The following is a 24,490-nucleotide window of genomic DNA, read 5'->3' as shown; positions in this document are numbered from 1 at the left end:
AGTACAGCAGAATGTTTGCCAAACAGGCATTTGTTGTCCAGAGGTGCATCCAATATCTTGGTTTTAAAATCTTCAGGAAGGGGCTGTAGCCTAAGCCAGGAGTATCTGCGCAGAACAGAAGCGAAATCTGCAGACCTAGCAGAGGCCTCAGCTGCATCACAGCTACATTTTATAGAGTGTCTAGCTACGTGAGATTTGCTGGGAAAGTCAAGCAAGGAGGAGGCCTGTGAGACCAGATCTAGGGCATAATTACCCATGTGGGTCTGGTACTTGATAGCCTTAAAGGGTAGTGTAAAACAGGTATATATCTTTTTACCCAGTCTGTCCATGACCTTGCTGTCCTTGTCTGATGGTAAGAGGGAGGAAGAAGGTATGAGTCTGTACGGTTTGTCAGGAGCCACTGCAATGACTGCAGGATCTGCCAGTGGTGGCTTAATGAAGAATTTGTGGTCATCAGGGACCTTATAAAAGCGGTAAGGTCTTTTGGGAGCTGGCAATTGTGATTCTGGTGTCTTTGATGCTGATGCAATCGCATCCAGGTAGACTGGAATCACAGGAGGGATAGCTAAGGTGGAGGGTGATTCCACCTGGAGTAACTCAAAATACCTTTTTTAGACTTCTGTCATCTGAGTAGCATCCCACGAAGTACTCACTCAATTTAGTTATTGTTTCCCTAAAGGTAATGTCTTCAGGGGGAGAGTTTCCGTCCAGGGAGTCCTCATCTCGGGAGTAGTAATCCAAGGGGGAAACTATCTGAGAGGGGTAGGTGATCAACTCATCAGAGGAGGAGGAAGAGGAGTCTTCCTCCTGAGTGTGAGTAGGAGGGATGGAAACAGCTGAGACTAGCCTAGGGCTGAGGAAAGGGAATTTGGCAGCTGTGGATGCTGAAGGCCTAAGAGCCACAAAAGCCTGTAGTACAGACTGGGAGGAGGAGTGCTAGTCTGGTTGCTCCTCAGAGGAAGCAGATAGGTGCTTAGCTTTATGTTTCCTTTCAGAGGAGCTGATTTAGCGGAGACAGAGGGCCTAGTTTCAAGGATCTGGCCTGTGAGCAAGGATTCGGATTCCTGGACAGTGGATCGGCATCCAGTGGAGCCTGGTTCCCCCTCGACTTCCACCGAAGCTGACATCAGAACTAACTCCGAGGATGTGCTTACTGGTGCTTCCAAAGCAGCTTCCCAGAGTGTAGTCAGTGAAAACACTGGTTCCAGCAGATGTCCCTCAACCCCTAAATCGGTGGCTGGTTGGACGTCCGATGACAGAGCGGCAGAAGTGGTAGGCCTTGCAACAAAGGCCTTCTTTTTAGGTGGTTCTGCCTCAACGGCCGACTCTGGATCCATATGTAGGGCTAAGCATTTTAATTTCTGGTTCTCAAGGTAAAGTTTTAGGGCTGCCAGATGACCAAGGAGAGTTTTCGGTATGAATGACTGTCAGATGTTATAGGTGGTGTGGGGTTGCATTCTTTTTGCGGAATTTGACATTTGCACCTACATTTCCTCTTTCTAGTGGAGAATGGGTAAGAAATAACAGCAAAAACCAAAGCTCAAGCAAAAATAAAGGATTTTCCCCAACGGGGTACTTATCTTTAGACATCCTGAAAACAGCGTAGTGAAGCAATCAATGTGATGTTCAACTGTGGCACAGATGTTCTGAGGTCTGTGCGCTAAGACATCACATTTAAGGCCCTTGGTTTACTGAACCTGTATTTGACATCCCACGCACCTGGCAGCACACCAGGCTTAAGCTTTTGCATAGGAGCTGACATTCGGGTTGCCTGAGGCGGAGGATTCCACAGTAAGAATACTGCAACATGGGAATAGAAGGACATCAACCTTTACCCACTTTGGATGAACAACCATCACCTCCTCTCCAACTTTTTCTTTTCCTAAAGAGGAGAAATTACTCCCGGATGAACTAAAACATTCTCTATTAAAATTTGAGATTTCCATAAATGAAATATATATGTTGATGTTGAATTTGAAGACTGGGAGGAAGATTCCATTTCTGTATCATGAGAAGTAGGAAAATGAGTCTGTTTCATACAGACTTCCTTCCCTTCATTGTAAGGATTCCTGGAATGAGTTATTTTTCTTTTCTATTTGAGCTTTTGCAGGCACCTCCAAATGTTGCACTTTTCTGTTCTACACACAGACCGACAATAGTCCAGTAAAAATGCTGATGCAGGCCAATGTTAATTCTATACAGCTTCCTGCATTAAACTGGAATACTCACTCTGTAATGAAAGGAAAGCCGCAACAAGAAATGAGCCAAACAAGTAGTAGTTACAGGGGGCTTAAATGACAAGATACTACAAAAGTATGACTCATCCTCCACTGAAACCCCTAAATACCACATGATCACAGGGAGATACTAGCATAAGTACGTCCCCCCCCCCCTTTCTGTTCATAAACTCTTTTTCTGGCAGCACAGAGGTTGTCAGTCATCTGGATAATAGCAAAACTCCTTAGAAACTGAAATGAACAGGTGATTACATTTTTCAGGTATTTTGGCATTTTCTTTAATGGTTTCCATTTGCTACTCCTCACCACAATATCCTTGCTATGGTTTAAAACAACTCCCAAGATGCTATTTTACAAACTAAGTAAATAAAAAGAAGACAAAGAAAAAAGCAAGAGTACTTGTGGTAAGAAACATGACTAATGCCTAAGACAACCAAAAACAACATTTCAATACTGTTCTGACTGAAGATCTTTGAAGAAATACAGTAAATGGTTGAAGAGTGTAAGGCTTATTTGCAAAGGTAATGGACAGGTTGACAGACGAGATCAGACAGGAGTCCTCGTGGACTATGATGTTTGCAAATGACACTGTGATCTGTAGTGAGAGTAGGGAACAGGTTGAGGAGACCTTGGAGAGGTGCAGATATGCTCTAGAGAGGAGAGGAATGAAGGTCAGTAGGACTAAGACAGAATACATGTGCGTGAATGAGAGGGAGGATAGAGGAATGGTATGGATGCAGGGAGTAGAGCTGGCGAAGGTAGATGAGTTTAAATACTTGGGATCAACAATTCAGAGTAATGGCGAGTGTGGAAGAGAGGTGAAGAAAAGAGTACAGGCAGGGTGGAGAAGAGTGCCAGGAGTGATTTGTGATAGATAAGTACCAGTAAGAGTGAAAGGGAAGGTCTACAAGAGGGTAGTGAGACCAGCTATGTTATATGGGTTGCAGACAGTGGCACTGACAAAAAGGTAGGAGTCAGAGCCGGACGTGGCAGAGTTAAAGATGTTAGATTTGCACTGGGTGTGACGAAGGTGGACAGGATTAGGAATAAGTATATTAGAGGGTCAGCCCAGGTTGGACGGTTTAGACACAAAGCCAGAGAGGCAAGGTTGCATTGGTTTGGACATGTGCTGAGGAGGTATACTGGGAAAAGGATGCCAAGGATGGAGCTGCCAGGTAACAGGAAAAGAGAAAGGCCTAAGATAAGGTTTATGGATATGGTGAGAGAGGACATGCAGGTGGTTGGTGTGACAGAGCAAGATGCAGAGGACAGGAAGAAATGGAAACAGATGATCCACTGTGGCAACCCCTAACAGGAACAGCTGAAAGAAAAAGAAGAAGTTGAAGAGTGTAAGCACTATGCATAAGAACATACTCTTCACTAAAGTGGAATGTGGAATGATGAAAGTAGTGAGAACAGCTTAGAAAAGTTCCTAGCAAAGTTGACTTTTATTTAAGCACCTTATGTGCCACAAGGCTCGCTTCGAAGAAGTACCCCGTGCACTGTCCAAGGCTGAATGAAATACAAATGCAAGATCAGAGATTTGGGATTTCCATATAGCTGACAGAAAAGTTTGGTCAGCAAAGATGACATATAAGGTGGTAATCCCAAATGTTCTGATTCACTATTACCCCAAAGAAGATCCATTATTAATCACAAATCATACATAGGAGAAAAGACTTGGAGAAATTAAACTGAGGGAGAAACACCATATACAGGTTCTAGATTAAACAAATTGGCTGGAGACTGACGAGATGCTCACAGCAGCATAAACTTCTCACACTTCCAAAGTGAACTATTAATCTGCCATAATCATGGTCTTTCTGTGAGTTCTCACTTTTGAGGTTTTTCCACATCCTGATACAAAATCCAACCACAAAAAATAAATTTCTGAGAAATGCACTGGAGAAGAAACTAAAAACAACACTAAAATGCCAGCATAGACAGTATACACAAGCAACACGTAGTTTTAGTAAAACACAGCATCAGAAACCTAGTTTTCTGTACTATTTCACTGCTTAAGAAATAAAAAATACATGTATACGAACAAAAAATCGCACATTCCTTGAATGGCCTCATCCACATCAGAAAGAAAAAAAAAATAAGCAGAACATCAAGCAAGTGATACATTACATAAAAAATCATGACAAGTAGCAGAATTCAAAAGTTAACTAGCTCAGTTGGAATCATCAGCAAGCTGATGAAAGATCTATGTCCATACACACAAAATCAAGTGTGTCACTATAACAGCACCACAATTCACTGATTTTACTTTTATAATGAAAACTACAATGTTCAACAATTAGCATTAATACAGTACTCTAAACTGGTATAAGAGCATAGCAAAAATTAATATTTTCAAACTAATCTAAGCAGCATGTTCCACTGTGGAAACTGAATAACTTTTTGTCAAGACAAATATAAACTGTGTGACTACAGTGTTTCATAAACTGTAACTGTCTGTTTTCCTACAGTAAATGTAAAAAAGTTCAAAATTTTACCTTAAAAATTTTATTGATTTGGTCAATTTCTGATTTCCCAGGAAACAGTGGTTTCTGAGTTAAGAGTTCCCCAAAAATACAACCAACAGACCACAGGTCTATTGCAGTGGAGTATTCCTATAAAAAGAAAACACAGATATGCTAAATGAATTCCTCCAAAAAAAGTCAAACAACTTGCATTATTAAGATGGCTACTTCAAATACTCATAACTCTTCTCAGTTGTAAAGTGCTCGTAATTTTGCCCTAAGCACTCCCCCATTATCTTTAAAATCCATTGTCGTGCAGCACATCTAAAATACATTACCTCCTTACAATTACAGTTTTTATGAGGGCTTTCATCCTTATTTTCATCAAAAACATACATTATAAAACTCTGCTTTCTCATTCTGGACTACTGCTGCAGACACACATTGCTTTAGTGGTTCTTATTCTACATTTCTTCTATGCTGCCAACTCTTACTAAAATGGTCTCTCCTCAAAAATGCAATTTTACAGAAGAGGTCCTTCCAATTACGCACACTAAGGCTAGAATGTTTTCTATCCATAAAAAAATACAAATACATTTTTTATTGTTATGGGTCAACTATTTAGCATTTATGAATGTTTAGCTGCACTGGGTTTTAATGCATTTTTTAATATGTTTATGTATACTAGGGGTTAATGTATTTAAATTGTGTAGTCATGTGATAAGGGGGTGTATATAAGTATTGTGTTTTTATGATGGTTTAATCTGATGATGCCCTAGACAGGGATGAAAGCACCAAGTCACCTGTTTTTAACCTGTTATGTGGATTATTTATTAAACCTGGTCACCGTGTACGAGTTGAAGTTGTGGCGGTTATTTTTTATTCTGTAGTTTGTACCACTCCACTTTGGGTGTTACTTGGTTCATCATTCAGTAACCAGGCTATTAAAATGAGCTGAAATAAGAAGTTATGTACTCACCATAACGTTCCATGTGAGTTGTTTCATCTCGCCTTCATTCTTTACCGATACGGACGTTTGCAAAGCTCGAGGTTTACCAGTAGCTCAAGACCAAGTCCCTTATCCCATGATGCACTGCTCGAATTACCTCAGATCTTGTTTGCTGCGTGTACTATATCCATGTAAGTGAACTACCCTCCCATGGAGAGGAAGAAGAATTGAGCAACCAGGATGAGACCAGCCTCTAGATCAACTATCAGCCAGGTGGGGGAAGGAGAGAGGGACGTAAGAGTGAAGGTGAGACGGAACTCACATGGAACGTTATGGTGAGTACATAACTTCTTAAAGTGAAGTTGTTCAATCTCGCCGTTCATTCTTTACTGATGGGTAGTGTCCCTAGCACCAGACAGCCATTTAGAAAGCGTTGTTTTAGCCACTGGTCTACCTTTTCTGGCTTCAGAGAAAGACACAAAGAGCTGGTCTGATTTTCTAATATTTTTTTTTCTGTCCAAATAATATCTGAGCTATCTGTGAACGTCGTCTGTACAGCATATACTCTAATTTATTAGAATGGTTAGGGAAGAAGACTGGTAACTCAATGACTTGGTTGATATTAGATTCCGAACAAACTTTGGGCAAAAGGGAGGGGTTTGTCCTAAGAGATACTCTATCAGCATGAAAAATCAAATAAGGAGGGCTGACAGATAAAGCTTGAAGCTCTGACACTCTGCTGTCAGAAGTAATAGCCACCAGAAATATGTTTTTTCACAATAAAATCTGAGATCACAAGATGATGCTGGTTCAAACAGGGGAAGAATTATATGAGACAGCATAAAGTTTAGATTCATAGGAGACTAAGGAGTTTTCACTAGAGGCCTCAAGTGAAAGGTTCCTTTGAGAAAGGCCTTGGACAACTTGTGGGAGATTATGTTTAGCCCGTCACTCCGAGATGAAAGTTAGATATAGCAGCCAACTGGACCCGAACTGTTGCGTTTGCCACTCCTTTATTAAAGATCATAGTCAAGAATTCTAATATGGGCATCAAGGGGACTTGATATGGATAAATGTTCTGCTTAGAAGACCATATGGAAAATCTCTTCCACTTACTAAGATATAATGTTCTGGTGGATGGCTTATGGGAAGACAAAAGGATCTCCTTTGTCTCACTGGAAAAGTTATGAAGCCTGGCTATGAGGGGAACTGGAGCAGCCAAGCTGTTAGCTTCAGTGACTGCAAGGAAGGATGGAGGTCCCCCGATGGGTGTGTCAGAAGGTCCGGAACTGGGTCCAGAATCGATGGATCCTCCAAGAGATGATGATGAAGAAATGGGAACCAAATCTGCAGAGGCCAATGAGGGGCTATAAGAATGATGGTCCTTCCCAGAGACTTTGCTTTCTGCAGAAGTCTGGCTATCAACGGGATTGGTGGCAATGCATAGAGGAGACCTGGGGGCCAATTGTGTACGAGTGCATCTCTCGGGGGTTCTCCCGGAGGGGGAATCAGGGCAAAGTAGCTTCTGCATTCTGTGTTGATGTGATTGTCAAAAATATCGCAGCAAAGCTGGCCCCATTTGCGGAAAATCCTGTCCACAATCTCTTTCTTGAGGGACCACTTGTGCGGCAATAAGATTGCCCTGCTCAGTTTGTCTGCTATCACATTGGATCTCCCCGGGATGTGCGTTGTCAACAGAAAGTGCTGGAAGGAGACAGCCCACTGCCAAACTCTGAGGGCTTCTCAGCAAAGGGGGTAAGACTTGGTTCCGCCTTGCTTGTTCAAGTACCAGACTACTGACATATTGTCTGTCTGAAATGCAATCGTCCCTAGAGGAAGAGAGTCCTGGAAGTACTGCAATGCCAGAAGTACTGCTCTCATCTCCAGCACATTGATATGCAGATGTGACTCTTGATCCGTCCATGTGCCTTGGGCAGTCTTTCCCTGAAAATGCCCCCCCCCACCCTATCAGGGAAGTGTCCGTGGTCACAGTGGCTATTGGAGAGGGTAGTACAAAGGAGTGTCCTATGGTTACATGAAGAGACATCAACCACCACTTGAGACCTCTCTTGCAACAGTTCGTAATTAAAATCGTATGATTCATTGGAAGTTCCTGATAAGACCATTGAGTGAATAGCAGCCATTGAAGAAACCTCATATGCATCCTTGCTAATGGTATGGCCAAGATCGCTGCAGCCATCAAACCCAATACTTATAGAACTTCTGCGGCTGGTGCTCTGTCTTTTGATACCAATGAACTGACATGCTGGCGAAGAAGGAAGACTCTCTCGATTGGTAGTCGTAGAGTGGTGGTTGAAGTGTCTAACTCTGCCCCTATAAAAACGATATGCTGCGATGGCGACAAGGCAGACTTTCTGAGTTGACTGTAATGCCTAAGTGATTGCAGAGTGTCAGAGTGTATTCCCTTGCCTGAATCAGTTGATGCCTGGTGGTGGAGGTAAGGAGCCAATTATCTAGATACGGAAACACCTGGAATCCTAGATGCCTCAGGTGAGCCGTGACCACTGCCATGCATTTGGTGAACACTCTGGGGGCTGTAGTGAGACCAAAGGGCAGGGCTCGAAATTGATAATGAATGGCTCCCAGCCAGAAACGCAGATGATCTCTGGATGGCCTGGCCATTTTTATGTGGTAGTACGCATCCTTGAGATCTATCGAGCACATCCAATTGTCTTTTCCTAAAAAGGGAGGTATAGACTGTAACGTGACCATCCAGAACTTCTCTTTCTTCACAAATTGGTTGAGTCTGCTGAGGTCCAAAATGGGTCTCCAGTCCCCTGTTTTCTTTGGAACCAAAAGGAATCTTGAGTAAGTTCCGGATCCTGTTTGGTCTGCTGGGACTCGCTGAATGACTCTTTTTTTCTAGCAACTTGTGGACCTCTATAGTTGCTTGTACCCTGTAACTGGGTGGAATGTCCAGGATTCTCCTTAAGGGTGGGGGTGGAGTGAAGAACAGTATAAAATACCCTCTGGAAATAATACTTTGTACCCAGCTGTTTGTTACATCTTGCCAGGCGTCTGGGTAAAAAGATAAGCGACCCCCGACTGCCTCCAGAGCAGGACAGTCGGGCCTTCTTTCAGGAGCGCTGATAGGATTGACCAGAGAAGTGATCTCTGTCACCCTGGTGTTGCGGACCCTCTCTGCCATGAGGGCGGCATCTTCCATTATTACCCCCTCCTCTGCCCCTAGAGGGGGGTTCACCACGTGTGTCCTGAAAGGCTCCTTGGGCTTTTTGGAACCACATCTTTCCTCCCCTTTTGGCCTTTGGGGTAAGGCCGAGTAGGGGTGGAAAAATGCACTCCGACGGCAGACAGAGTCTTTCCCTCCTATTCACAACTGGTCAAAGTTTCCTTCAGTTTACGCCCAAAGGGAGATGAGCCATCAAAAGGGGTGTTCACAAATGAAGACTTAAAGGGCTCCGCGAAGGAACACAAGCGCAACCAGGAATGTCTTCTGAGAACAATTCCTGTATCCGCTGCCCTACTCTTCCCATCAGCTACATATGATATGAGACGCATGGACGAATTCACAATGGAATTTAGGGTAGAAAGCTGGGCGGCAACTTTGTCGGAAGCCCCTGCAGCTACAGTACCCTGAAGAGTATCGCCCAATTCCTAAAGGAGATCTCTTTGCAGCCTAGTGAAATGAGTCAAACAGTTCAGGGATCGGAGTGTAAAAGTCACTTAATTAACTAAACATACGTTTCCCATATCTATCCATGATCCTGGACTCTCTGTTAGGGGGATGGATAGATGAAGAAGGCTCGGATATTAGGGCAGAAATAAACTTGTTAGGCCTCCGAGGGACAGGCTCCATGGACTCTGGTGACTCCCACGCCCTCACAGAGACCAGCTGCATGAGCTCATCGAAGGGCGGAGACACCCAAGAGGTGGAAGGTTGAGACCCGAAAGCCTTCAGGAGAACTGACTCGTCCTCAGTAGAGCTTTTGGACTGCCAATCACCCCTCTGCCTAAGGATCTCGAGTATCTTCGCAAAGGAGATATCCTCAGAGAGGGATTGTGGGGACCCTTCTGACTCATCCAAGTCAGTGTCAGATGTCAAAGATTCCTGTGGGGAGTTCAAGTGTCTCCTCTTGCACAATCTCTTCCTGGGGTCCTCCTCAGTGGGAGCCTCTGGGGAGGTCTTGGAAGAGCAGGGGGCACTCTGTGGGGCTACCTGAGGCTCAGGGTCTCTACGCCTAGCCTGGACGATGGAGGCAGAAGCGGACACAGGCGCTTTGGAGGAAGAAGAGGCCAGACCTGGTGTCGAGAATCTCTTTGGGGACAAGGCTCTCCTCATGGCTTCAAAGGCATCACAGCTCCGATAAGGAGTCGACGGACCCGAAGGAACCGCCAGCCACTCCCACACCGAGACCGTGGGCTCTGAGTCGGAGGTAGGAGCCGAGCTCATCTGAGCTCAAGCCCTGAGAGGAAGAGTCAGCACCAAGTCAGTGTGACTATTCTCTCCAGATCCAACAGGAGAGTGTCGGCTCCTAGAGTCCCCGGTCAGTACCGAGGACATCGGAGCAGGTCTCGGCTCCACGATGAACAGGTCGGCCCCCTCCGGCTCCGAAGGTCTGGTACAGCTCGGAGGAGGAGCAAGTCAAATTTGGGGTGGTGGTCTTCGGTTCCGATGCTAGGGTCAAAGCAGACAACAATTTAGCAAAGACTGGTGCCCGTAAGAGCTTCTGCACCAATCAGTCCATATCCAAATCCGACAGGCTAACAGAAGACCTAGAGGAGTGCACCGACGGTGCAGATTGAATGAGTGGAGATGCAGGTCTCTCGGATACCGGCTCCAGAACTGTGGGCTGGCTCTGAAAAGACACTTGGCTCCGAGATCTGTGGAGCCAATGTCCCAGAATCTTCCACTTTTTTAGACTTTTTAGACGCTTCAGATTCCTTGGAGTCCCCTGAAGACTTCGAGGACTTGTTAGCCCCATCCTGGTCACTCAATGCTTCGGAAAAAGGATGCTTCAGCAAGCCTCTGTCAACAAGCTTCCTTTTCCTCTCCAACAGCAAATACTGCAGGACTCCTGCAAATGTACAGCACCTAAGCAATATATGCACTGAATGTGCCCATCAGACATCTTTTGCCCGCAGTCTGGACATTTCTTGAATCCAGACTTTGGGTGTTTGTCCTTGTCCTCAGACATATCCAAACAATAAATCCCTTTAGGCTTAACACTAAAAACAAAGCCACAAAAAGCCTAAATAAAGTTACACTCAGCTATTAGAACAAGATCCACACCTAGGCTCACAGCACACAAAGCCTAGAGAACAGCTAATTTAACCAGAATGACTATAATAAAACACACACACACACACACACACACACACACACACACACACACACACACACACACACACACACACTAAATTAATGGTCCAAAGGAAAGAAGGGCCCACACTAGTTAAATATATATATATATATATATATATATATATATATATATATATAAATAACAAGCACATAACAACTAGGCCAAAACACGAGGCCACTACAAACTATGCTAAACTATTTAAATAGCACACAAAGGGGAAAGGGAGCTTGTAAGAAGCTACATAAACTACTGTATAACTAATCTATGGAATAATAGCAAAACAATTTTTAAATAACTAGAGAAAAACGCGTTTTTGAAGAAATACTGGCTCGAGCAAAACTGGAACCTCTGAGATCCGTGCCGTGGCAAACTAGATCTGAGGTAATTTCAGCAGTGCATCATGGGATAAGGGGCTTGGTAAACCTCGAGTTTTGCAAACGGCCGTATCGGAGCCGAAGGATCGGCTCTGAACCCATCAGTAAAGAATGAACAGCGAGATTGAACAACTTCACATCTACTTTTTCAGTCCTGAATCTGGTTATGAAATGCAACATAAGCAGTGTCAAAGTAAGATGCGTCATATACGCCAATATGAAAATGTTAAAAAAAATAAATCCAGACAAACAAAATAGCAACATCAAGGGCAGAAGACAATATAAATGATTACATGGGTAAAAAATTAATTTAGACATTCCTCTCATAAAAGCAAAACAACCAAAAACCAGATGAGGCAGAAGGGAAGTACTCCTTAAGTAAAATCCACAAAGTTTATTGCCAAAAGGGTTAGCACTTTCGCAGTGATCAACACCACTTTTTCAGACAAAGACAGCATTAAAACTTATGTATACATACAAATATTCAAATACACTGAACCAATCCCACACACTAAAAATCCCTCCAAAATTTCTAATTAATTGCATAGCACAATTTAAAGAGACATGAAACTAAAACATGCAATACATATTCACATTCTCACTTAGACTTTCTAGATTTCAATACAGGTTTAATAGGGACACAGTAATTCAAACCCATGACCCCTATGCATTCCCAACCTTAAAATCCATTGCAACTCAATTTCTTCAGTCTTGTTCACAATGTCCTCAATTCTAATATTCTCAGCCAAAACATGCAAAGCTTGAAAGAGAAAAACATACTGATTACCACACGAACTGGTATGCTTATCTAAGGCATTATATTCAAGACCTCACCTAGTACAATACAAGTGGTCCCTTACCCGTTCCCTAAGACGTTGGTTTGTTTTACCCATATAGAATCGGAAGCGGATTATACAATGTGCCACATATACCACATTCACAGTGTTACAGTTTGCTACAGCCCTTAACTGCCAATGATGGCCAGCTCCTGGATGCTTAAAAAAAATCTAGATCCATCTATGTACTCACAGTACGCACAAGTACCACATTTACGAGTACCAATCAATGAACTATCCACAGGAACATATACTCTGGAAAACACAAATATTGCTTCAAATTCTTTTTATTCTTACAGACAAACCTAGGGTACGGACCTTCTATACCAGATGTCTTCTCGTCCACTAATAAAATGGACACATTTTTTCGAACTATATCTTTAATTATGCCGACATCTTGTGTATAAGATAACACCACAGGGACCTGGGGTGATAAACGTGTCTGTTCCCTCACTGTTCTCACTTGGTCAGAAAAGTAGGGTCTCGCCCATCCTCCCCTTTCATTCATTGTTGGGTTTGCTCTTTCTCAACCTGTGAGTAATCTCTCAAAACTTAAATATCTTTTCTGACTGACAGCTATTAACTACACTAGCATAACTGTTTTCAATTCGTACAGTTCTACTAAACTATCTATAAATACTGTAAATATCCCTACCCCATCTCCAATATCTCTATCCAATGCCACTTTTCCCCTCACCTTTTACTATCTCTAGCTTAACCTAAAACTTTTTTCCTTACCATACCACTCTCATCTTTCACTTCTTCCCACCGTTAATGACTCTCTCTCTTTTTGGCATCAGCTTCTCCTCATTTGATTCTAGCATTAACAGGAAATAACACAAATACAGCAGTATCTATTTCACTATCACTTTTTCATGCAAGTACAATATGTAATCACTACTAAATCTTCCATTTCCTCTCTGTAGTGCTATAGTATACTAAACACATGCAATAATCACTAACTTACTTGTAATGCAACCTACTAATAAATTTAACTTTCATTTTTAATTTCTCTCCAACGGAACAATTCTTGCCACGTGTCAATCATTATAATTACTATAAGCTTATTTAAAGGCTATTTGCAAATAAAAAAAACAACACCACCAAAGGATGCTCAGTGGATGAAGATGAGTCCAAAAAGAAGACAAAAAAATCACCAACAGAATGCTGACAAATCACCAAGGAGGATGGTCAAATAAATTTAATATTAGAATGAGCTATAACAAAAGCTTTTGCAAGTGCTGCTTCTGGTATCTCTATTCAATTTTTGTACATATGTAACCATTTCAACTGTGCATTTAATGTCATTCATTATGGATTATTGTTATATTAGGAGTCTCTGTGGAGCTCTTCTCCCCAGGCACCTGATGAAGTTGTTTTTTTTTTCTGGCTAGCCAGACTTTTCTCGTAAACAAATGCTATTAAACAAATAATGTCAAAAGGGTTAAGCAGCAGAGAAGCACCTGTATTCAAGCCCAGCATAAGATGCTCCCTCCCAAACATCCTGAAGATACTTCAAAAGTTTATCTTTTGACTTAGAACAATGAGTGTTTTCACTCCAGCAAGCAGACGCTAAGGCTGACAGTGTAGACTTTTTGGCACTAATCATCTGCTAAAAAACAATCCTATATCACTATATAGCAGCATGGTACAGCAATTAGTAGTATTGCAGTATCAAAGTGATTGGTCTTTTAGCTGGATTCGCAAATGGGATGTTCTCTGTATGTAGTTTGTACATCACAGTGCTTGGTCTTTTAGCTGGATTCCCAGATGTGATGCCTTCTGTATGTAGTTTGTATGTCATCCAGTGTTCAAGTGAGACTATACTGTGGGCTCTCTTTTGCTCTCACATCTTAAAGGCATACAGGTATGGAAAGTACAGTTGTGTCAGGAACTTGTCATAATTGTAGAAACTCAAGTAGATGCACCATTGTAGTACTGACGGTTTTGGATTCCTACTTGCAGAAGACCAACATTAAGCCTGATTTACAATGTCCTTCTCTGTTCCTATCACTGGTCCAGTGGCCTCCCGCCATACTGATGTCCTGATGCTGGTTGCAATAAAAAGGGATCAGTCAGTTCTTTCCGGTGCAAACAGATGCATTTTACTCTATGAAGGCACAGCACCACCAACCCAGGGATAACCCAATCTAGACAACGAGATCTCAGCCAGACTCACCCTAAATCCTCTCTCTCTCCAGGCTGCTACTGCTGAACCCTCTAGGGAAAAGGTTGCCTGTTCAGCTGAAAAGGGTGTATACAGACTGAGCACCTACCCCAACCCATAAGCACCAGAGAAACAGAGGAGAAAAAGAGAAAGTACAGGTTCAACAGTGAATCAACCTAAACATCTATTATTAGGTTAAGTTGCTAACACACTCGTACTATGTTCTTCACAGTTCACTGTTGCAATACTGAATCTTGGGAATACTTCCAGAGTTTACACAGCCTTTTGTAGTGGAAAGAGCCAAAAGGCCCAGCAAGATGACTGTGGCAAAGCCTACCCTGACCACGGAAATGCTGGGTTAATGATAATGTTTTAAAAAAGGGTGGAATGTGGACCAGTTAGCTACTTCCAAAATGGCCTGTGTGGCCAACCCTTTAGGAAGGCAGTGGTGGCATCTGCCGCACTAGCAGAATGACCTTTTACTAGTCCTGAAAAGGACTTCTCATGCCAGGTGTAACAGAAGGTGATACAATGAGCTATCCACTTACATAAGTTCTATTTGCTGAGCAGAATTCCTTCCTTTCCTTTGGCAAAGACAAAGAGCAAAGGAAGGTTATGTACTCACCATAACAGAGCCATGTTGTCAGATTTTCATCCAGTTCAAAATATAGGTTGATGGGATCTGACTTCTGCATGGATTTTGAACCTTCCATGGTTCCAGGGCGCTGACTACTCCCCAAGCCATAATTCCCTGAGCTCCACCATAGTACTTCAGCTTGAGTAACCCCCCCCCCATTATAAATGAGACAATTATGAAAACATATTACAAGGGAGAAAAGCAAACACAGAGAAGGAGACAGGGAAACATTCAAACAGGACTGTTCACAGACAAGGTTGTAGTACAACCACCACTCGGTCATCTGGAAGCTGTATGTGTTAATTTGGTATGGGGGAGAAGGGAGGCCAGGTAAACTGGACAAAAATCAGACAACACGGATCAATCATTATGTAAGTACATAACTTATGTATTCAGTGTTATCTATTTTAATACAGTTCAACATATGGGACAGATTCTCGAGCTGTCTTTCTGGGCTGTATCAAGGAAGAACATTCCTGAGGATGGTGGAACCAAAGTAAAAGCGATATCTAGACTGTACATCCACCTTATAATGAGACACAATGGTATGGACTGTGGACCAGGTTGCTGCTGCACAAATGTCATCAATGGGAAATCTGTCTGAAAATGCTGTTGAGTTAGATACTGCCCTTGTTGAATGTTAGATGTAAAGATGTAACCCTGGGGTGAGGGAGGCTGCAATCTGTATAACTGTGGCACTAACCGATACTATGGGAGGTTTACTGTTAATTCTAAGTCCAGTAACAACTGGAGCACAAGATCCAGGTAGTGTAGTACAAGATGCTTGGAAGTACCAGTTAGGAGCAAATCGTCAAGATAGGAAAAGATATGGATCCCTAGCAGATGCAAGTGTGTGCTGCCACTGTCATTATCTAGGTGAACACCCTGGGGCTATGGTGAGACCAAAAGGCAGGGCTACGAATTGTTGGCTCCCAGCCAGAAATGGAGGAATCTCCTCAACTGCTTCTCTGTCTTCACATGATAGTAAGAGTCCTGAAGATTTATGTAGTACATACAAACGTCCTTCCTCAGCAGAGGCAAAATGGGCTGAATTGTGACCATCTGGATTTTTGTGTCTTATGAATTGATTGAGATGGCTGACACCTAGAATGGGTCTGAGGTTCCCTGTCTTCTTTGGTACTAAACAAAACCTTGACTAGACTCCGGTCTCTAACTGGTCTCAGGGGAGAAGTTGGCCGACTCTTTTTCCTTGTAGCTTGTAAATTTCTGCTTCTGGTTCCCACTGTCTGGGCTGAATGTCAGGAACGATCTTCTTCTTCTTCATAGGAGGAAGAGGAAAGGTAATGGATTAACTTCTGGAAATTATCTTTAGCAAATACAAATCTGTTGTTATGCTTTGCAGGTTTAAGGGTGCAACTGCCACCACAGTGCAGCAGTCAGGCAACCTTTCAGGAGCACTGACACAGTCTCTCAATAAAAGGATTGCTAAATCATGATTATGTGGTCCACCTTTATCTCTTGGCGATGTCCACTGGAGTATCCACCATATCGGTTATGTGGAGGTCTATCACCAGGATAGTCATGATAAGAACTCTGTGATTTATGAAACTACATCTCTTCCCCAGTCCTCTGATTCCTAGAGTAGAAACCTTTGGAGGGGTGTGTGGAAAAATGGATTCCCACCACAGCGAGAGTCTTGCCATCCTTTTGGCTCATGGGAGTGTGCCTTTGACTTTAGGTCCGAAAAGCATGAAGCCATCATATGAGACACTGATGAAGGATGTGTTAAAGCCTTCTGCGAAATCATAAAGATGCATCCAGGTGTGTCACCATATAGTAATACCTATGTCTGCTGCTCTAGTCAAGCCATCAGCTGCATTAGACAGCAGTCAAATGGCTACATTAGATGTTGCCTACAGAGTACAGAGCTGGGAGTCCACCTTCTTCTTAAGATCTGCAGCATTACTTCGGAGAGAGACTTGGGGAGTCCATTAGTCAAGTCTCTCTGGAATCTGGTAACATGGGCCAAGTTGTTCGGCAATCTAAGGGCAATTGTCACTGAAGTGCAAGTCCATTCCGCAAATCTGTCCAACACCCTAGACTCCCTGTTAGGGGGATGAACAGAGGAACCTTCTTTGGACAGTTCCTTTTTGTTGGTTGCTGCTATGACCATAGCATCCACAGGTGTACCCTTGCTCCAATGTTTCCTGCCCTTTGGAAACTGCTAAAATCCTGTCTGTTTTTTTTTTTTTTTTGGGGGGGGGATTGGCTCTACTGCATCGGGGTCCTTAAAAGCCCACTGTACCATGAGATCAATGATGGGATCAACAGGTGGTACCATCCAGGATGATGCTGAGCAAGAACCAAAGCCTGACAGAAACACAGATTCATCTTGTGAGAGACATTCAGTGGACCATCTCCCTTCTCTGTTTCATGAGTTCAAGGATTTCATCGATGGTGATGTCTTTGGTGGGACTATTCATCTTCATCCAAATCTGTATCCTCACTGAAAGATTCAGGACAGGAGTCAATGTACTTCTGTTTGCACGTCTGTTTCTTATGAACCAGTTCTGTTGGGAGGTCAGAGGATTCACAATCAGACTGGGACCTAATGTAGCATGCAGTTTCAGAGGCCTGTGGTGCAGACTGTCCCTTTCTAGCAGGATGACAAGAAGAAGCAAAAGAAGCAGGATCCAGCTGGGGTTTGGATAGATCTGAGCTGGCTGAAAATGCCTTCTCTTTGAGCATGAACAAGACCCTTTCAAAAACCTTGAAGGCCAAAGTTGCTAGTAGACCTAAGGGTCTTCAATGATACAAAGAAGAAAGAAAACCCTTGTCACTGATGAGTCCCGGCACCAAAGCTGATTTCAGGCCGGAGGTGTCTATTGCTGATGCCCCAAAGGGGAGGGAAGGCTCAGAAAACCTCAGTGTTGAACTATCCTCTTAGAACCCGGCATCAAAGCTGTAGCACAGTTTGTCTTCTCAATTTGAACATACTGGAGTCAAAAGAGAGAGGCAAGTTGCCGGCTTCAAAGTAGATGGTACTCTTGGTTCCAACAAAGGTGTTCTAGGGACAGCTGGATCTAGGAACACCAGAGCCACCTAATGCACTGGGAGAGATAAGTGAAAGGGTTAGCTTTACTAATAGTTGGTATATACTCTGGGGACAGTACAGAAAGAACTTCAAGCTGGATTTGCATCCTCAGTTTTGCCGTTTTCTGTTGCTCTACTTTTCATAATGTCAGTCATATTGTTTTGACCATATGAAGTTCAACTTTATATTGAGTTGATCTTCCAAAGTGGATCCGGAGGCCATTATGCTCCTACCTGACAAAAAGCTACACTGGAGATGGGGATTAGTATACTGTATTGTTTGACACATATGGCCAGTTGGGCAAAGACAATTTTTTTAAATATTCTCCCTAGGGTTGGAAGTATTGCTACTGGGTGAAGGTCTTTTACGTCTCAAGTCTTACACAATTTTAGGTATTCATATGACAAAAGCTAATTTCCATTCAGACGGTTCTATGCTTTGTGAGAAGTACAGGTTGTACAGGTGTTTAAGTTGAGGTATGATACAATCCTTGCACAGCAGAATAACTAAGATAGAAGGCTCTCAGTCTCAGGGGGTGGACTGGGTCAAACATTTATTTTTTTTTGTTGTTCTTGTTCTTTTGAAGTAGAATGGAAATGCTGGTCTTCTGTTTGGCAGAGCTGTTGTGAATGATCTTTGTGGTAATGTAGAATGGGAGGGCCATGAATTCTGTATAAAAGCTCTTCAGGAAGAGAGAGAACCTCATACAATCTATACACAGCTGGTATGCTGGATGTAGTTTGTACGGTAGTGTGGCTCTCCATTAAGTTTTATTCAGCTATGCAGGAGTAGTATGTTGATTAAGGGCGCTAATTTTATGGAGTATTTCAGAAACTGAGAACACTGTAGGCTAAAGCAGTGTTTAAATATTTTTTTTGCATGGTGGGGTGGAGGATTTTATAGGACCCATTTGTTCTGTGTGATGGTCTCCCACTACCTCACAAAGAAGGCCTGTCTGCCTCCTATCCTTCGGGGGGGGGGGGGTAAAGAAGGGGGTGGTCTATAGGTAGGGTAGGGGAGAGGAGAAAAGTAATTTTTTCTGATTCAAAGCTGCTCCCTCTGATCATCATAGCTCTGAGGGCCAAAAGGCTTTCTCCTAGGGTCTGACTGTCCCTTTTGTTTTGTAGTAGCCCTTCTTTACTTTCTGAGACTGTGACTTTTCCTGTTTAGGATGGATGGGTCACCTTTTACTGGGGTCTTTTTTTAATGCATGCTTAATGTAAGCATTGTTGGCAGAAAGGACATACAAGAAGGAGTGTAAATGAATGCAGGCTATGTGAAAAAAATTACACTTTTGTCGGACTGTCAAGAGCAAACAGTAAATAATGAAAAAGAAGTGGAAAGGGAAGAAAAAAACAGAAGGAAGGACAACATGCTGGGAGGGATGGTGAACAATGTAAAGAAAAAAAAACCTGGAGGGAAAAAATGAGGGTGGGGGGGTGAAAGAGAAAGAGTGCATGCAGGAACAAAGGCCAGGAGAAGGTATTGATACTAATATTTTTTTGAAGTTCTAGCCAATAAAAAATCTGATTCTGAGGATCAAGGATTACTTGTACATAAAACCAGGAAAAATATTCATCTGGGGAAAAGAGTAAATATAAGGAAACGAAAATTGAAAAATATTTCCACTAAACTTAAAAACAAACAAAAGCAACAATTATAAAATACTTCAAGTAAATATAAATATTAACACTGTAAGAGGGATAAGGATACTGGAATGGTGAGGTATGCGTGACATGGATGTTATTCTGTTAGAGGAACTAAGATTCCTGAAAAGTGAAGAAAGACTACAAGCAGAAAAAAATGTTGGGTGGAAAAGTAATATGGTACTAATGAAATGAATGTTGTCCTGGAGTGGCTGTACTGTGTAAAAACACAGTGAACATACTAGATGTAACATTGGTAAGGACTGAAAGATTAAGTTGTGGATGTGAGGTGGAGAGAACATCTTCTTCTTCTTTCGGCTGCTCCCGTCAGGGGTCACCACAGCAGATCAACTGTTTCCAATACTTCCTGTCCTCTGCATCTTGCTCTGTCACACCAACCACCTGCATGTCCTCTCTCACCACATCCATAAACCTTATGTTAGGCCTTCCTCTTTTCCTGTTACCTGGCAGCTTCATCCTTAGCATCTTTTTACCAATATACTCTGCATCCCTCCTCAGTACATGTCCAAACCAATGTAATATTGCCTCTCTGGCTTTGTCTCCAAACCTTCCAACCTGGGCTGACCCTCTAATATACTTATTCCTAATCCTGTCCATCCTCGTCACACCCAGTGCAAATTTTAACATCTTCAACTCTGCCATGTCAAGCTCTGACTCCTGCCTTTCTGTCAATGCCACTGTCTCCAACCCATATAACATAGCTGGTGTCACTACCCTCTTGTAGACCTCCCCTTTCACTCTTACTGGTACTCGTCGGTCACAAATCACTCTTGACAACATGTTTATATAATTATAGCATTATATGCATAAATAACTAAAAAGTAACAAGAGAATCTGTTTCATCAAATACTAGACTATGTGGTGGTTAACATGAGAAGCATAATTGCAAGGGGCTTTAATTAATTGTGATTTAAGTGAAAAATGTAAAAAAGAAAGAAAACTAAATCAAAACTATGGGAAGTGATAAAATGTGGTAAATTAGTTGTATGGAATGAAAGTCAATGGACTTACAACAGAGGGGTACTTGGATCAGAAATTGATTTATTTTGTATTATCAAAAGGTTTGCGGGTAGCATAATATGGTGATACGGTTGTGACAAGTTTTTCAGAACATTTAGCAATATGGATGGAGATTAAGGAAGAAAGGAAGTATATTAAAATAGGAAACGGAATACAAAGAATAAATGAGAAATTACGTGATGAAATTGGAGAGCCTGAGGTACTGCAGTTATGGATGGATCTCCTGAACCATTAAGAACTTCTATAAAAACTGGTGAGAATGTTGAACTGAATTTAAAAAGAAATATAAAAAGTGTCTTTTTCAATGGCAAGATGATGCAAGAAATTAAGTGAAACTGAAGTATGGGAAAATGTATAGAAATGCATTAGAGAATTTAAAGAAGAATATAAGAGAGTATTACAATATGCACAAAAGAAATCAAGAAAAAAGCAAGTAAAAGTAATAAGTATGTGGAAAATATGCACAAGAGTAGGAGGAGGAAAATAAGAGAGAATGGAAGGTTAAAAAGTTCCAGTACGAGTTAAGGAAGAATTTGAAAAATAAATTAACTATATGTTGATTCAGTATCAGGCCCAGATGGTACAAAGTATGAAATGTACACTAAATTAATGGCGTGGCAAACACAGTATGTTGTAAATGTACCGAATGAATGGCTGAAGGAAGGGATCGCTTATGAAGAATTATTTAGTGGAACATTGACATTTATGTGAAAGAAAGATAAGAAGAATGAAAATAAATTGGGGACCCAACACACTAAATAACACATTACACAATATATGAAAATAATACAGGTGAGAATGGAAGGAAGGATAGTGAATATTATGGAAGAAAGTATATATGGTATAAAATGAAGTTATGTCAAGAACTGTTTTTGGTAGTGAGAGAAATTGTGGATGCTATTATTAGTAAAACAGATCATGTGAAACATATAGTATGTGATATTAGCAAAGCATTTGATACAGTAGAACATGATGCTTTATAGGATGTTATGAAGTAGTATGGAATAGGTAAAAGAATGAGGAGTGTGTGTCAGCATATCAAAATAATAGTGAAAGTCTTAGTGAACTGGTGGCTGAGTAAAGAAATATGCATGAAGTGTGGTATAAAAAAGGATGTTCCATCGGTGGAATGTTGTTTCAATGGTAATGAATGTGACAGTGAGTGAAGTAATTTATAAAATAAAAAATGTTAGATATATGATGCAAAAGGAGGTGGCGATTCCAGCAGTTTTAATCTAGCAGACAATATAACTGCAGCTGCTGAGAACAAAATATGTACGAAGAAAGTGTGGTTTGTCTGAATGGATGTTTAAGGAAATGAGAATAACAGTGAGTAAAGATTAATGTAAGGCTTTCTGTGATGCAGTGAAAACTGAGGGGGTGTACTTTTCAATGAATGAAGTATCTTTGCTAGGGCAAAAAAACTGAAAAAATTATGTAGTTATGATGCAATGGGAGGGTATGATAAAACAAATGAAAAATATGTCTTCTGTGGAGGACGTACAAATTAACATTCTGTACTAATGGGGAAAACAGCATATATGTCAAACGATTACATGATACTGGAAAAAATATGAAAAGGAAATTGTGCAGTTGTTGTTTTCATTCATATGGGGTTCAATATTAAATAGTGGTGTGTTGTTTAAGAGTGAAGATGAAGAGATATTGGAGTTACTTAAGTAGTCTATTCTGCTTCTTTAAACTTGTACAGAGTTAAAGTGCATAAAGAATGATAATTTCATAGTGAAAATGTTTAAATATAAGTACAGAGATGAGAAAGGAAAAGGTGAAAATGAATGTGTAAATGAAGAAATTAAAAATTATCAAGGAAAATACTTCTTCTTTCGGCTGCTCCCATTAGGGGTCGCCACAGTGGATCAACTGTTTCCATTTCTTCCTGTCCTCTGCATCTTGCTCTGTCACACCAACCACCTGCATGTCTTCTCTCACCACATCCATAAACCTTACCTTAGGCCTTCCTTTTTTCCTATTACCTGGCAGCTTCATCCTTAGCATCTTTTCCCATATGTATCAAGGAAAATACTAACGTGGAAAATAAAAATTGATGATATACAGAAAGATGGAAGGATATGGTACAATAAAGTGAGAAAACAATACTATTATGTAAATCCATGGAAAAATTTATCAGAACAAGTGATTTAAGTCATTAAAGTAAAGAAAAAGTGGTGTGCTAAGATAGTGTGTCAGGATTTCCTATGGAGACTGGTAATAAACAAGTTACCTGTAAAGGGGACTATGCCATATAAAAAGAAAGCTGAAAGTGTGTATTTTGTATGGAGGAAGAGACAATAGAGCATGTTATTGCTAAAATGTAAGAGAGTGGTGAAACTCTAGAAAAAAGTGTGAAGAACTTTTTTGAGAATATTAATGACATACACAATATAGATATGAATATGATTATGTATGGATATTACAACAAGGAAGAATATGTGAGAGAAAGGTAGATAAGAATTTAGTTTATGTAATACGAGTTATTTTGAATGGTGTATATATGTGCCTGTAAATAAGTACATCTTGTAATTTTTATGTTGGGTTAAATAAAGAATGCTTATCTGAGACAAAACTGATTTGCTCTAACTTTTCAAAGACTGTTGTACACTGATCAACAGTGTTCCCAGTGTGAAAAAAGAAACTGAAAGACAAGAGCCAGGAACTCTGTCACTTTTAGTAAATTCAGTTACTGGCCAGTAAGCATACTGCCTGGATGTCAGCAAAGAAGAAATAGACAGAGCCTGAAAGAAAATCAACTGGAATAGGTGAAGAGAAAACACAGAATGGGAAGAGTCCTGGAGCTTGTTCAGCAAAAAGCAGCTCAAGCTCTAGCTTTAGTGCAAGACAAGGCTTTCAGCAAGCTAGAGGAAAAAAGTCAAATGTGTTCACAGCCGATTAAAATAAACAAAACACTGAAGGAGTATATAGACTCAAATAAAAGGGTGGAAAAAATGGAAGAAACTAAACAGATGGTTCAGATGAGCTGATAAATCTGCAAAAATCTGAAGCTGAATTGAAGAAAAGGCTGTCTGAGTATGAGACTCCTCATAAAGAGATGTTTCATAAAATGGTAGAATTAGAGGTTACAGCATGCAGGGAAAGTCTGAGATTTTCTGCTGTACAAGAGAAACTAGAATGAAAACTATACTAATTTTATAAAGGCAAAAATAACCAACTACACTGGTATTCCACAGTAGAATATTTTAACTGAAAGGACACATCATGTACATGCTCCAAACCTGGCCATGAGAAAGCAAACAAGACAGGATGAAGATGCAATTCTACCAGCAGAAAAAAAGTTGATCCTGACAAAAAAACAGGGCAAAAGGGTAAAGCATTAACAGTTGGAGACAGTAACGTGTTTATTTATTTTACATTTAACTGGGAAATTCCAACTGGACCAGGTCCATTTTCAGCGGAGGCCCGGGGAGAAAAGCTCCAGCATCAAGTTATACAAATACAGTACATCCAGCATAATACACAAAACATGTTACATCATGTATGCTAAGCATAGTAATATAACAAGAAATTAATAAAACACTCCAGGTAAAAGAAGATATAGAACACAGGTAAAAAGACAATGTCGGTTACAGTACATCCAGCATAATACACAAAACAAGTTTCATCATGTATACTGAGCATAGTAATATAACAAGAAATTAATAATACACTCCAGGTAAAAGAAGATATAGAACATAGGTAAAAAGACAATGTCAGTTATAC

General features: G+C 41.2%; 1 protein-coding gene across 1 annotated transcript in view; it reads right to left on the bottom strand.

Annotated features, from left to right (window-relative positions):
* The window catches only part of CDK11A (cyclin dependent kinase 11A), a 2,038,318-nt gene that overhangs the window by 280,729 nt on the left and 1,733,099 nt on the right, over positions 1-24,490 (bottom strand). The window contains exon 18 of the mRNA XM_044061756.1: positions 4,739-4,855. Within this exon, the coding sequence (XP_043917691.1) occupies positions 4,739-4,855 (117 nt within the window). The remainder of the gene's footprint in view (positions 1-4,738; positions 4,856-24,490) is intronic.

The sequence above is a fragment of the Protopterus annectens genome, chromosome 2.part0 (genome assembly GCF_019279795.1).
Source record: "Protopterus annectens isolate FY-2018-M chromosome 2.part0, PAN1.0, whole genome shotgun sequence".
NCBI classification, from domain to species: domain Eukaryota; kingdom Metazoa; phylum Chordata; order Ceratodontiformes; family Protopteridae; genus Protopterus; species Protopterus annectens.
Note: the sequence above shows the minus strand (reverse complement) of the source record. Positions and strands in the feature narration are given on the sequence as shown.